Source organism: Eriocheir sinensis, chromosome 62, assembly GCF_024679095.1.
Source record: "Eriocheir sinensis breed Jianghai 21 chromosome 62, ASM2467909v1, whole genome shotgun sequence".
In the NCBI taxonomy this organism is placed as follows: Eukaryota; Metazoa; Arthropoda; class Malacostraca; order Decapoda; family Varunidae; genus Eriocheir; species Eriocheir sinensis.
The window spans coordinates 9,402,771-9,418,398 of record NC_066570.1 but is presented as its reverse complement, the minus strand read 5'-3'; the positions used below and the strand labels follow the sequence as shown (position 1 = coordinate 9,418,398).

At 43.3% G+C, this 15,628-nt stretch overlaps 1 protein-coding gene across 1 annotated transcript in view; it reads left to right on the top strand.

The window, feature by feature from the left end:
* LOC126986567 (uncharacterized) overlaps positions 1–15,628 on the top strand; it is a 163,825-nt gene that overhangs the window by 29,683 nt on the left and 118,514 nt on the right. Inside the window, exons 5-12 of the mRNA XM_050842833.1 lie at positions 5,134–5,253; positions 5,823–5,902; positions 6,122–6,287; positions 9,913–9,995; positions 12,609–13,341; positions 14,446–14,558; positions 14,988–15,035; positions 15,246–15,626. Of these exons, the coding sequence (XP_050698790.1) occupies positions 5,134–5,253; positions 5,823–5,902; positions 6,122–6,287; positions 9,913–9,995; positions 12,609–13,341; positions 14,446–14,558; positions 14,988–15,035; positions 15,246–15,626 (1,724 nt within the window). The remainder of the gene's footprint in view (positions 1–5,133; positions 5,254–5,822; positions 5,903–6,121; positions 6,288–9,912; positions 9,996–12,608; positions 13,342–14,445; positions 14,559–14,987; positions 15,036–15,245; positions 15,627–15,628) is intronic.

Sequence of the window (15,628 nt, the reverse complement as noted above, 5' to 3'; positions counted from 1 at the left end):
ACATGCTATTCTGATTCTGTTGGTGTGTGTTACACCCCGATGTATAAATATATAGAGGGTCAAAATTGCCTCGAAATAGCTGTGCCACAGACTTACTAGACTGCTCGTCCCCCATCTCCCTGTATTGTGCTGAGTGACGCCGGAATGCGGCCGTGGGTGTGCCCAGTTCATCCAAAACAGACGACTTCACACACCTCACTCCCACCCTGTTTCCTGACCCCAACATGCATTTTCAAGAAAAACTGAGACCACCATCATCTTCCTGAGGAAATTCTGCATCATACTAGCATAAAATTGTAACAATAATGTAAAAATATACATACTAAAATCAGAGTTAAATGAAGTAGGGAATACACATTTTCTTGCACTTAGTTCCCTTCAGCTCATTAGTACTCAGCTGGCTTACGTAGGTTTCTCATGACATGTGAAGGAAAGAAGGAAAGAAGAGAGAGAGAGAGAGAGAGAGAGAGAGAGAGAGAGAGAGAGAGAGAGAGAGAGAGAGAGAGAGAGAGAGAGAGAGAGAGAGAGAGATGGGTATTGAAACAGAGGCCCGTTGTGCTCCATATCAACCCTAAAATCTGCTAGGGTCAACAGAATTTCAGGTGTCACGAGGTCAAAACAGTGTATCGTTGCCAGCAATATGATTATAATAGTAGGCTATTGAAGAGACGCACGGATCGACACTCCGCCGTCACGGCGCGGCCTGTGTTCGGAGGCGATTTTGACCCTATGTTTATTTTTACCTCGGGACGTACCACACACCATCAGAACTAGAAAAGCATGCAGATTTAGGATCTGTGCTTATAGAGTGATGCGACGAAAACCAGCTGAGTACTTAGGAGTTGAAAGGAAATAAGTGCAAGAAAATATGTATTCCCTACTTTATAAATATAACTCTGATTTTCGTATGTGTATTTTTACATTATTATTACGATTTTATGCTTGTGTGATGCAAAATTTCCTCAGGAAGATGATGGTGGTCTCAGTTTTTCTTAAAAATGCATGTTGGGGTCAGGAAACAGGGTGGAAGTGAGGTGTGTGAACTCGTCGGTTTTGGATGAACTGGGCACACCCAAGGCCACAGGCCGGCGTCACTTGGAGGGCCTTGGCGAGCAGTCTATGGTAAAAGACTCACCTTAAAGTGCAGCTGTGTCGGTATCCTATAAGGAATAAGCGGAAGTACAGCTCTGCCACGTTTTTAACCCCACGTTGGTTCTCTCTCTCTCTCTCTCTCTCTCTCTCTCTCTCTCTCTCTCTCTCTCTCTCTCTCTCTCTCTCTCTCTCTCTCTCTCTCTCGTGGCGTTACCGCCACGAGGATTTGAACGTATTTTTTTCTTACTTATGTCAGCTTATTTAAACGTACATTCCTTCACGATATAATCTAAATATAATTGTGAAACTACTTACACATCCCAAAACGAAAGGGAAACTCAATAATAAGTATAGCACTTTTTTTTTGCAACACTGTAAAAAATGTATGCCACGTTTCTTTATATGCTTATTAATATCTTATCCACAATAAGTTAACTGTATTTTCATACTGTTATGCCAGGGGGGGTATTTTTTAGGTGTATTTATGTTGTTTGTGTAAGGGGGGGGAGCGCTAGCTTGGGGCGCGGAGGGCTGTGTGATGGCCGGCGGCGTGGGGTGCATCGCGACGGGGAGGAGGAAGCCAGCCACGCCGCGGGGGGAAAGAGTGGAGAGAGCAACCGCCTGTCAACAGGCGCTGCCCCGTCTCCGTGCCCCTGCTAGCCTCCGTGAGCCTTGCGCCGTGTCTGTGCCCCTCTGAGTGCCTGCAGTTACTGTGCCTTGTAAACTAGTGGTTGTACGTGGTTGGAACTGTGGAGTAAAGTGGAAAACCTGCCCCGTAAGCGTGTCTTTGCCCTGCCTTGTTCCCTCGTGGTTGGCGGCCTTGGGAGTGTTGGCGTGGTGGTGTCTTGTGGCTGTTCTGGGTGTTCACGACCCGTGAGTGGTGGTCTGGGGTTGAGGCACACCGCTTGCCCGTGCTTGGAGTGTGGTGCGCGGGCCGGTGGTGTAACAATACGTTATAATACTAAGATTAAATGTGTATGCATATTTGCTGATCATATTTGCCATGGTTTTACTTATATTAGAAAATTTCTACATCGCGGGCTAGGAGACACGCGGCAAGGCTGTACAAGAGGATCCCCCCCCCCCACAACCGCACGCTTAGCCGAGTCAAACTATAGTATGCAAGTCTGTGAACTGTGCCGTGATTGCGTTCATTTGTCTCGGCATTTGTTTACTCGGACCCGCCGCTATTGCTCAAATGCCGAGGCGAATGTAAGCTATCACGTCACACCATCACGGCACAGCTGATGTTTCGAGGGAATTTTGACCCTCTATATATTTATCAAAGGTGGGCATTCCGCAATTTAAGTCCGCTAATCGCTAATCCGCTAATAGCGGATTAACAAAAGATTTGCTTAATAGCACTAGCGAAAAATAAGAAAAAATAGCGGATTTGCAGTTAGTGGAATGCCAAAATTATAGTCCGCTAACGCAATCTTTCAAAAACCGCCAACAATGAAATTTCCGGGAAATTCAAGAATATGACTAATGATAACTTTGAGAAGCTGGTGTTTGTTTGTGGAAACATGCACCTCATGAAGGGGAAGTGGCCGTGCCGGAGGGAGGAGGAGGAGGACAACAATGATTAATGGCTGTAATGAGGATTCTGTATTTTTCTGTTTTAAAACTTCTTTTATATATAAAAATATATAAAATACCGTATTTTGCGGCGTATAACACGCTCCGGTGTATACCGCGCACCTTAAACTTAAAGACAACAATTTTGGAAAAAAAATATTCAGTGCTTAAAATGCTCAGAAATGTTTACGGTTAACGGCCCTAGGCTTCTTCCTCTCCGTCCCTATATTCTTCTCATTTCTCTCTTCTTTTCCTTTCCCCTCCCTTCCAGTTTATCTCTTAATCCCTTGTCCTCTCACTCACACCTTTTCTCTCTCCCTTTTTCCTCACCTTTACCTGACCCTCCCTCTCTCTCTCTCTTCTTTTCCCGCCCCATTTCCTCCACTCATTTCCCGTTTCCTCCTTTCTCCCACCCCCTTATTTATAGCCTTCTCTCTCACTCTATAATTCTCTTCCTCCCTTTCTCCTTCCCCATTAGATTATATGAAATCACACACACACACACACACACACACACACACACACACACACACACACACACACACACACACACAAAGGGGAAATGAGAAGGGTGTGGGGAGGGAGGAGCAGAAGGTAGAGTCAGGTTATGTCCTGACCTAAGCCCTGACCTGAGTCAGGTCATGTCTTAATGGAAGCCCTGCCCTGACTCTCCCTTCTACTCCTCCCTCCCCACACCCTTCTCCTGTCTCTTTATTTTCATACTCTCTATCTCTCCTTGTTTCCTCCACTCCTTTTCCTAGTTCTCCCTTCTTACATCCTCTCTCTCTCCTCCTCCCTTTCCCCTATCTTGTATTTACCTAGTTGTGATACAAAGGAAGTGAGCTACGCTCAAATGAGAATGGCACAAAGTTGTGTGGCAGCCTAGGAGTCACGCTGACCCATAAAACCCTACTCAAACTTCAAAATTACGGAGGAAAAAGACAGACAAAAAAATCAAAATGCGTACCTTCGGCGTATAGGCGCAGGGATAACTTTCTGGCATTTTTTAAATGAAAAAGATGCGCTTTATACACCGCAAAATACGGGCACGTAAGTATATAAATTGTAAGGTAATTTTATTGGAAATTATGTTTTTTACTACCAATAAAGGGTTAGTGGACTAAAAAATGGCTAGCGGACAGTTATGGACTTCATTAGTGGACTAAAAAAAATTGCGATAGCGGACCGGTGAAGCCGGAAAATTTGCAAATTAGCGATTAGCGGAATGCCCCACAAAGCTAGCGGGTGCCCACCTCTGATATTTATACATCGGGGTGTAACACACACCAACAGTATTAGAAAGCTCGTAGATTCAGGATGCGTGTTTTAAAATGTGATGCAATGAAAAATAGCTGAGTACTAAGGAGTTGAAGGGAAACAAGTGCAAGAAAATGTCTATGCACTACTTCATTTAACTCTGATTTTGTATATTTGTTTTAACATTATTTTTACAAATTTATGCTAGTGTGATGCAGAATTTTCTCAGAAAGATGATGGTGGTCACAGTTTTTCTTAATAATGAATGGTGGGGTCAAGAAACCGGGTGGGAGTGAGGTGTGTGAAGTCTTCGGTTTTAGATGAACTGGGCACACTCACTGCCACGGGCCCAGGATCAGAGGCGTCACTTGCAGGGCCTTGGCGCACAGTGTAGTATGTAAGTCTGTGGTTACTACACTTTAATTAACCCGTAACTATATTTACACATAATTTACACAAATTTACAGTATGATTGGAATGATTTCCACATGCTCCCTATTTTTTTGTTAATACCAGCTGGGTCGCCTTATTCCTTTGCCCAGTTTATGAACTATAGCTACATTTAACCCATTCACTGGCAGAGGCAATGATGCCTGCCAACCTCCTGGTGCCGGGGAATTTTCAATTTTGTTTTTGAGGCTTGATCACTATACTATGACTTAAAAACAATAAATATGTGCATTTTGGGTACTTAGTGTGACGTTTTCCATGACAGAATGGCTTGTGCCAGTGACAGTATAGGGTTCACTGCTTATGCTGTTACAATATCGGGGATGAAATTTGGTGGCCTGGACCATAGAATTCTTATTTTTTTGGTAGATATAGTTTTTGGTGTACGTACTCTCGTTTGAGGTATATTATGAGGTTTGGAACGCATATAGAAGGTGACGTGTATTTATTGTATTAGCCTATAGCCCTAATAATATTTGCATAACTCTTTTAGTTAATATCATTACATTTATGACTTATAACACTGTTGTGCACACTTATAGTATGAATTATAGCACTACTGTGGACACTCATGTAAATGCGCGATATCATTCCCAAATGACGTTCAGAGATTGACTGACCCTGTTCCGGTAGCGCAGCCTTGGGTCAAGGGAGGAGCTTGGCAGAAATCAGATTATAGTGCGTGTATGTGTGTGTGTGTGTGTGTGTGTGTGTGTGATAGATTGTGACGTTCTTGCATATGTTGCCTCGTTGCAGGCACAGTCATCAAGTGAAAATAGTTTGCCCACTGATGGGGAATCCGACGCCGAACTGTTCCCAGGCACCAAGAGGCTGGTCAAGAGGAAGCACCGCACCTCTGAGCTACAGAGAAACCAGGTGAGTAGAGCCAAATGATGAAGGTCCCTGTTATATATATAGGGTAGGCGGTGGCCGAACTGGTAGCGTACTGGGCCCACATTCACCGCGTGATGGATGACGCGGGTTCGAATCCCCACGCTACCACTCGGATTTTTCAGTCACCGCCGAGTGGCTTAAAACTACCCACATGCTGTCCTGAAGACCACCCATCAACCCGGACTCTAGACTAGAGGAAGCCGTCCAAATGAATCAAGAACGAGTTCCGGGGGGTAGCATGAGCCAATGCTAGATGGCGCCACTATAAACACTCGCCTGCGCCAGAACGAGCTGGGCCGACCATCAGGCCCCACCTGGAAGAAGCCTTGGGCCGACCATCAGGCCCCACCGGGAAGATGCCTACCGGCGCAATAGGCAACAACGTAAAAAAAAAAAAAAATTGTGAAGCGCTACAGTTCATGTATATTTACTAAGATATTTTTATCCTTTTATTATTTAGCTAACATTTTTTTGTGTATTCTACCTGAAATAAATCATGACAAACATCTTTCCATTCGTGTGTAAACCATCTCTTTTGCTTCTCGTCCCAGATCAATCACAGGCAATGTTCTCCGAGGCCTCGCTCACACCCCAGTTCCGTGAGTGGTCGTCGACACAAGGCTGAGGCCAGGCAAGTACCTCTTGTTGTTACACTGACACTTGTAGAAGAACATTGAGTCATAATCATCAGTATTTTTTTTACATGTTTTAATTATGTTACAAGCATTTCCACTCAAATCACTTGAATAATCCCATATATGAGTTACTTAAACATTATACAGTTCATTGAAGATTTTCGTTTTTCTTGATAAAAATTGCAGGCATGAAGTATTATTTTCCTTGTCAGCAGAATTCCAAGCGAAGGTGTGGCTCACGGTGGGCCAGCAGGGCATGGTCAGCAAGCAGCCTGGCTCTCCTCGGAATCCTCACCAGAGTACAGCAGGGGCGGACCACGGGGCCATGCGATACCCCGCCACCAGGCTGACTGCCCTGAGACCCCAGATTCTGAGGATGTGGTAAGTTAGCCCACTGGTGTTGCTATGGCTGTGTCAGCAACTCAGAACTGCTGATCTGCATCTCACTGTCTCGGCAATATCCCTGGAGTAGCCTGTGATTCTACCATTGCATTAGTTTAGTAAAGCCCTTACTTGTTCTTCAAAGTGCCAGCCCATCAGTGGTCATGCCTGAAGCATATACAGTGGAATTTGGGTCACGATTGCCTCATCACGAACAAATTGGTTCATGAACTAATTTTCCGATCAATAAACGTCTCGGATTATGAATGGTGTCTCGGGTTATGAACAAAAGCCAGCAGCTTGCATCGTGGGGCTACAAGCTGGGATTATCTGCGGGAGACTGTCAGTTGCTAGTGATGGGGGAACCGAGTACAGTACGATCTCCAAGTTTGCGATAAATAGGTCGACGTTGCGGGTCGCAAACGTTGAAATCGCAAACTTTGAACCATTATTCTTATGGGGAAAATTAAAAACCGTTGACATCTCTCGCTTGGCCACCCATCTGGGCCCCAAAAACTCAATTTTTATAGAAAAATGAAATTGTGATATGACCCGAAAGGAAAAGGAAAAGGCTGCTAAACCGTGTTTTTTCACACCTTGTTGTGGTCCTTGACTCCCATTCTCGCTCTTACCCACCCCCTGGGCCTCTAAATTTGCCAATTCTTGTTTACCACATGTTGCACGGAACCCCTTTCTTTTCTTCCTGTGCAACATGTGGTAAATAAGAATTGGCAAATTGGGAAGCCCAAACCCATAATAAACACAGCCACACACACACAGGCCCTGATAAAAATACCATTCAGGTCGTGCCGATGCAAATGCCACGCCGCCGACACTCAACATCACCATCACCATCATCAGCCGCCCATCAGCTGCTCAAGCCCAGCGCGCGGTCGGGGCTGCTCGCACACATGCCGTGTCATGCGCCTGGCTGCCTGGATCCCACTCACAATGCTTTCCGCGGCCAATGGAAAGGCCCAGGGGGCAGGTAAGAGCGAGAATGGGAGTCAAGGACCACAACAAAGTGTGAAAAAACCCAGTTTTAGCAGCCTTTTCTTTTTCCTTTCGGGTCATATCGCAATTTCATTTTCAATAAAAATCGAGTTTTTGGGGTCCCTATCACAAACTCGGTGAATCGCAAACTTGAAACTCGTAATCTTGGAGACTGTACTGTACTTTCTGCAAACCGAGTAATTCAGTTTTGATTACTCTTCCAAACTGAGTAAACAGAGTATCGAATGATTACTTTGTCCCAGGTAACCGGCAGACAGCAGATTATTCAGGGATGGCTGGGCAGGGAGGGGGGGGAAGCAGTCATCACCAGGATGGTGGTGGTGGGGGGGGCAGTCAAAGGGTTGCCAGAGATGAGAAGTGTTGAAGTTCGTCTGAGTACAGGTAACTTTAAAGTAATGCCTTTAACATTCCATGTGAAACTCAAACAATATTAAATTTTCTTCTTATTTTCAAAGAGCTACAGTATTTCATTCCTGCTCAAGGTAAAACAGAACGGCCAAAGGTCTGTAGATTATAAGACATCTGTCGGTATATGAAGCAGCTACCGTAATTAACACACATATTCCACGCCACCAGTGTTGTGCATAATTTGTTTTTAACTGCGATGGTTAGTTTAATTTCCGAGGCTGATGATCTTATTTAATGTGACTTACCAAGTCGATTAATTTACTCTTGCTTATTTAGTCAATCATCAATTTAATTTCCCAAATTTTGGGGTGTGTGATTTAATCAATCAAGTAATTGCATTGCAAGAACCAAGTAAAGCGATTAGTACTCACGCAAATCCAAGAACCAAGTAAACCAAATACTATTTGGAGTGAAACGTACATCCCTATCAGTTGCTGTGTAGCTTTCACTAAATACACAATGTGGAAGGGGACCCCCCTTCCAAACAATAACATCTCTTTCTTTTCCCTTCATCACCACTTTTCACTTATTAATGCTTGTGTCACACTGGGCCCTTTTCCTCCAACCGCATTGGTGGTAGGGGCAACAGGCAACCCCAACTTTTCTGGGTGTGCATTACACACGGCCAAGATCGATTGCCCGTATCCACAACGTAAACAACGCAGTTGCCCTGTATCGACATGATGCCGTCTGCTAATAAAGTAAGGGCTGTTGCAGATTGTTCTGCCATTACCCAAATTATGGACTTGTTGCTGCAGTTAAATGGAAGGATGAAGTGGTTGTGGGCACGATCAAGTCTTCAAAGATGGGAGGACAGGAGTGTTTTTCCAAACCTTGTCAGAGAACTGTGCTGTGAAGACAGGTCTTGTCCCACTGATTTGGTTTGTCCCACCCTGATCTGCGCATGCATGGGCATTACTATTTTGTCCATTTCATTCACTGCACTATCTTTCAATAGCTTATACTAAGCTTACCTTTGATCTTATGCTAATTTTCATGTAAAACTGCCAAATTCAAGGCTGCCATGGACCCCGTAGCTCAGCTAATATTGAATGGAGAGTATCCCATAAACCTGACCTTCAATCCAAAGAAAACTGTGAAGAAACAGGACAATCATAAGATCAAAGTTAAGCTTAGTATAAGCTATTAGAAGACAGTGCAGTGAATGAAATGGACAAAATAGCAAAGCCCGCGCATGCACAGATCAGGATGGGACAAACCAAATCAGGGGTACGAGACTTAACGTCACACCGGGAGTCCTACAATTTTTATAGAAATTAGAATTTTTTTTTTTTTTTGAGCTGTGATCCCACAGCACAGGGTGTTTTCTTATCTGGCAAATTAAATAATAAACAATTGAAGCAACTCTACCAGTCCACTTTACTATAGTCTGTTCACTTAAGCTAGATTCCTGGCGCCTAGGCAGGTTGGTAAGCTTGCAGCTGATTGGCTGCTCCACTCCCCCGCTAACACTCATGTCGGACCACATCTTGCATGCTCGAGTGAGACATGTTTCTTTATTATATGCCATAGCTCACCTCATATACGAGCTAGCCAGTTTTGGTTGACACCATCACACTCAGCAGTGACTGTAGAATCAAGATGTATTGTAAAAACTCGACAAAACAAATAAGAAAATGGTATTACGATCCTCCCCTGCCCTTCATGAGCCATCACCTGGCAAGGGTTTGTGGTTCCTCCTTGGAGGGACGTATGCATTTGACCCCAATGGCCTCCATATAGGCCGTGTACCCATCTTTGAGCTGGCAACAAATAAAAAAAAAAAATAATAATAAAATAAAAAAAAATTGTATAAACAAGATGCTCGTATACCAAGTTACTGTTCGTAAACCAAGGCAGTGTTTGAAATTTTGTTTTGCTCATAAATCAAATTAAACACTTGTAAACTAAGGCACTAGTATATATATATATATATATATATATATATATATATATATATATATATATATATATATATATATATATATATATATATATATATATATATATATATATATATATATATATATATATATATATATATATATATATATATATATATATATATATATATATATATATATATATATATATATATATATATATATATATATATATATATATATATATATATATATATATATATATATAAGCAGGTATGAGGATGATAAGTGAATAATATTTGATTTTGTATTTCTTCAAGATTGAGAGAATACGACGCCAAGTGCGAGGAAGTCAACATGGGAAAATGGGAGAGTATGATGGCCATTGGTCTGCTCATGGCAGGTGAGTGCACAAACAATCAATGAAAGTAATTAATGGTCAATTGAGAGATGGCAGCCATGGGCTAAATATAAACAAGAAAGTTATGTAATATGGATATTAATTGTAATCATGATAAATAATAAACTTGAGAAAACCATGGTGAAAAGAGCAAATATGCATATTGTATTACAATGTGAAGGTGGTTCTTCCTACTGTAGTTTGTGTGTGTGTGTGTGTGTGTGTGTGTGTGTGTGTGTGTGTGTGTGTGTGTGTGTGTGTACTTATTTACCTATTTGTAGTATACAGGGCCTGAGCTCAAGCTCGGTCAGTCCTGTCTCCCAATTTTTATTTGTCCAACTTTTCCTTCATTATATGGACACTGCCCACTTCATCAATGTCTTTGTTTAGTCCATTCCATGTATCCACACTCCTGTATGGAAAACTGAACTTCTTTAAGTCTTTCAAACAAGTCCCCTTTCTCAATTTCTTACTGTGTTCTCTTAGTTGCCTCCCCCTTCCATCTCTTATTAAATCATTTCTATCCAGCATTTCCATTCCACTTGTATTCCTGTACAACGCTATCAGGTCTCCTCTTTTTCTTCTTTCTTCCAGTGTTGATAAGCCCAGTTCCCCTAATCTAGTCTCGTTTGACAGACTTGATAGTTCTGGTACCATCTTAGTTGCATTCATTCATTCATTCATCTTTGATGCCTGCTCCTAGGAGCTCCCACCAGGGGATGGCCATGGCAGAAGAGTTTCCATTTCTCTTTATCCAGACACTCCCTCCTTGCCTGCTCAAAGTTTCTCAAGGATCTTTCACCCCTCTCCATGACATACTCCTGCACCCTATCCCTCCATTTCACTGGAGGTCGTCCTCTAACATTCCCTCCCTCTATCTCACTCACATACACCCTTCTGGTCATCCTACTCTCCTCCATTCGCTCCATGTGGCCAAACCATTTTAAAGTCTGTCGCTTCACTTCTTCCACCACTCCACACTTCTTCCCTTCACCCCTGTGACACATCCAAAATGCTCATACACACTTTCATTACTCATTCCATCCATTCTACTCACACCACAAGCACTCCTCAAATTACTCATTTTCACTGCCTGCACTCTAGACCTCTGACCTTCATTCCAGGCCCATGTTTCGCTTGCATATGTGAGGGTTGGTACTATTACTGTATTTCACAAATCCCTCTTTACCTCCATGCTCACACTTCTGCCATTCATGATACGTCCCAAAGACCCTACCACCCTTCTTCCTTGCAATGCCCTCTCTCTTGTCTCTCCTTCTGTACCACCATGCTTACACATAACTGATCCAAGGTACTTAGTTGCAATCCTTTGAATCCTTTCAAGTTTCCTTATGTCCTTTTTCTTGTGAGGTGACCAGACAACTGCTGCATACTCTAACCTTGGTCTAATAAATGTTGTTATTATTTTCTTCATCACGTCCCCATCCAAGTAGTGCAAATGCCATCCTAATATTTTGCAGCAAATTATATGTTTCTCTGAATATCTTTTTTATGTGCTTCTCAGGTGTCAGTGTATCTTGCATTTTGATTCCTAAGTCTTTTTCTTTCTTTACTGTGTCAATGATTGTCCCTCCCATCTTATACAATCCACTTTGTCTAGTTTTACTTTTTCCCATTTTCATTGTGTGGCACTTCTTTTCATTGAGTACATTTCCCATTTTTTACTCCATTCATGTATCTCATTTAAATCATCCTGCAGTTCGTTACAATTATCTTCATCTTTTATTTTTCTAAACAGTTTGGCATTATCTGCAAACAAACTTATGTAACTCTTTACTTTTCTGGCATATCACTTATATATATTAAAAACATTAGTTCTAACACTGATCCCTGTGGAACTCCACTTGTGACCTTTCTCCAGTCTGATTTCTCATCTTTCAACATGGTTCTCATTTCTCTGTTTGCTAGGTGTGTGTGTATGTATGTAGTTACCTAGTTGTAATAATATGGGAAAGAAGCCATGCTCATAGTGTCCTGTCTCTGTGTCTACTATTATCTAACTTGGCCTTGAATTCATGAATTGTCTTTGAATGGACCACATCCTTTTCCAGGTCATTCCAGGCCTCCACTACTCTTTGTGGAAAGCTGTTCTTAAAGCTCTTCCACAGGCATCCTTTTTCATCTTCCTTCCATGGCCTCTTGAATCTCTTGTGTCCCATGTTATTAGATCTTCCCTCTCTACTTTTTCCATCCCATTCAGCACACTATACATTTCAGTCAGATTTCCTCCCTCCTTACTCTGTTTCAATGTCAGTAAATTCAACCGCCTCAATCTCTCTTCATATGTTAAGTCTCTTAGTCCTGGAACCAACTTTGTTGCTGCCCTCTGAATCCTTTCTACTTTCCTTATATTCAACTTTGCACTCAGCAACCACACTGTTACTGCAATTCCAACCTTGGGCGTTTCATTGTCATGATCAATTTTTTCATTTCCTCGTCCAAATATTGAAAAGCAACTTTTATGTACCTCACCAGGTTGTGTGTGTGTGTGTGTGTGTGTGTGTGTGTGTGTGTGTGTATTTTGCAGTCACAATGTTTTGCACTTTTGTTATTTTATTGCTGTAGACATGACGTTTCTGTGTGCATGCATTGCAGGGAGCAGCCAGAGGGGGAGGAAGCCCACCCTGGAGGCAGCATCTCTAGCGCATCTCTCAGCGACCTCATGGACAAGATGCGTCACCGTGCTGCTCGTGGCTCCATGTCCCGTGATGCGTCCATTGCTTCCAACCTCTCAGAGCTGGTCACTTCACCATTGGGCAATAAGCGCTTCTTCAGGCGAGAGGACTCTGTGTGTTCCAACCTGTCAGGCGTGTCAGACCTGGCACCGTCCGAGTGCTCGGAGATGTCCTTGGATGTGTCAGTGCAGGAGGATCTGGCCAACGGAACATTCACCTGTTTCAACAACATTGAGCATGAGCTGGATGACCTGATGTCCTCCATGATTGAGATGGATGAAGAGGTAACAAAGTTTGTGGCCAGGCCTGACCCATACAGCTTTAAGACCACCTTCACAGACAACTCTGTATGCTCAGGGGAATCTCGTCCCAGCTCAGCCATGGAGATCCTCTCTGTTTATCGCTCTCGGGCTAACCTCAAGTTAGGTCTTCAGGCTGCCAAACCCAATGCTTCATCGGACTCTGAGGTAGTGGAGGCTGGGGTAGCTGACGCCTCCAGCAGTTCTAACCAGCTCATTTCGGGGTCAGAGGCTGAAGGGTCTCTTGAGTGGGACTCACCCCAGCATGGATGGACCAGCACCCGTGCCCCGCCACTCTCCAAGCTCACAGAACTGCCCTCTGAGGACACAGAACCATCCCGCGCATCAGTGCAGGTAATGAACACTTGTCACGGGGCTTCTTGAAAATGTTTGTCATCCTTTACCCATGGGATGGTGACTGATGGCAGCAAGGGATGGGTGGCTGAGTGAAGTGATTAATTGCTTAACTATGGTCTTAACCCCTTTGGCATGGGGTTATATTTATATGTTTATAATCCCCTTATTTGAGCTCTGAGCTACATGTTCATGGATCTTTGGGTATGACTGGGACCTTACATCACACCCACACACCCAAGAGGTGGGCAACACCTGGTGCCCAGTCACTGTTGGGTGGACAGGGGGTCATCTATGGAAGGAAACTGCCCATCCATTGCTACTCTGCCTGGGAACCAAACCTGGACCGAGCATGCTATTCACTGTGTGTGTCTTTCCTATCTCCTCCACTCCTTTGCTTTCCAAACTAAGACTAAGGTTGAGCCACCAACAGGCAGAGCAGGTGTATGTGAGAGTGCGTGCAAGTTTGGTCTCATGCCACATACTTGCTTTTCTTGTTCATTGCTCTAAAACTTGATGAATATATTCCCTTGTTTATATATTTGATACTGACTTTCAGCTACTTTACTTTAGTAATTTCCTGTAAAGTTTCAGCAACAACAAGGGGAGCATAGCTTTTTAAAGGTGACTCACATGAACTATTTTGTCTACAAAAATATCTGAAAAGGTAGAGATAATTGTGAACTATCCTTTTTAATTATGATATTCTTTCAAACCTCTTCAACCCATTTCAAATGTTGCCAAGGATTCTTGAGTTAACTTCTTCCTTGGATGTTAGGGTGTTACTTGGGAAGCCTATTTTAGTTCATCCTGGGTCAAGGATTCTAGAGTTTAGCCTATAGACTTTGTCCCCAGCCATATGACAGTTGTGCATGTCATGGATGACCCGTGTGTATCCTTAAACATGTTGATTGGGTGGAAAAATGGGATGGGTGACTGTATGTAGTCAGGAGGGGTGATGGGGGAGAGGATTGGTAGGCTCATGAAGGAAGCAAGTTATTGGGCATGGCAGTAAACGGGTGTTAGAGGAACTCATTTTACACAGAAGATGCATTGCCCTGGCCTGCAATACTTATCCATTAATTCCATTCCTCTCTGGCACAGGATGATGCCATGCCATCGCTGGAGTGGGACAATGGGTGCCTCCGCCAATATAATGATGAGGCACCTCTCCAGGATACCAACGAGCAAGTGCTCCAGTCTGGGGCGCAAGACAGGTATATACTTAAACTGTACAAGTGTCAGGGCACCTCCATCTCTCTGGTGTCATCACAGGTTACTAAAGATCTGATTGAAGTATTTTTGGTCCTGAGTATTCAGTTAACAAGAAGTAGTGTTTGGAGACACTGAGAAACAGTTGTTCTACACAGTAATGGTGCAGGTGTTTGACATCTTGTAGCATATTGATATTCTTTGCTTTGTTGTCATCATCACTATTACCACCATCATTATTATCAATAGTTACAGCATACAGTATGCTATCATGTGCAGCAGGTTATCATGAGGGATGTCAAATATTGGGCTGCTGCTGCTGGATGTGTTACTTTATGCAGCCAGTAGCCGATAGCAAGCTGTCTGCATCAACACCAATGATTTTTTTATTTTTATTTGTTGGTATTAATTCTATATATTCTCTGGACATGCAGCTTGACAGAGCTGGAAGGCTTTGAGGAATATAAGATTGAGTTTAGAAGGTTGGTTTGGTGCTTTTCAGTATTAATTATTAGCTGAGTGTAAATTATGATGTTTCAAACTTTGCTGAATAGTTTACTCTACGTTATTTGAAAAAAATCCACTACAAGGAAAGTTGAGTATAATTTCAATCTGTCTGTCATATGGCAGTACTATGTCATTTGATTTGATGCTAAGTTGGTTCACATAACCGTAGCACTGGTACTTTACAGACATCAGCTGTTGCCAGACCACTCCTCATTGGAGCTGGATTTGGAAGAGGAGCTTATGTCTCCCTCTGGAGGGGTGGAAGACATGGCTGCTTCTCCCTTCTGCAATGCTCCCATGACCATCTCCATTGATTCAGCCATCCACTCAGGCACTGGCTCCCGCTCTGCCTCCTCTAGCCCGGTGCCCCTGGGCATGGGCCACTCCTTCCTCAGGTATGCCTCTCGGCAACCTTCCCCTCAGGTGCATGTGTTAGATTCTCCCTGTGAACCTCGTTCTCTGTGGCAGCCGTGTCTCAAGTCTACCCCTAGAATGGGTGAGTCTCGGCCTCCTCCCACAGGTGTGCGTAGCTCAGAACAGGTGTGTCCATTTACCAACCATCTGTGGT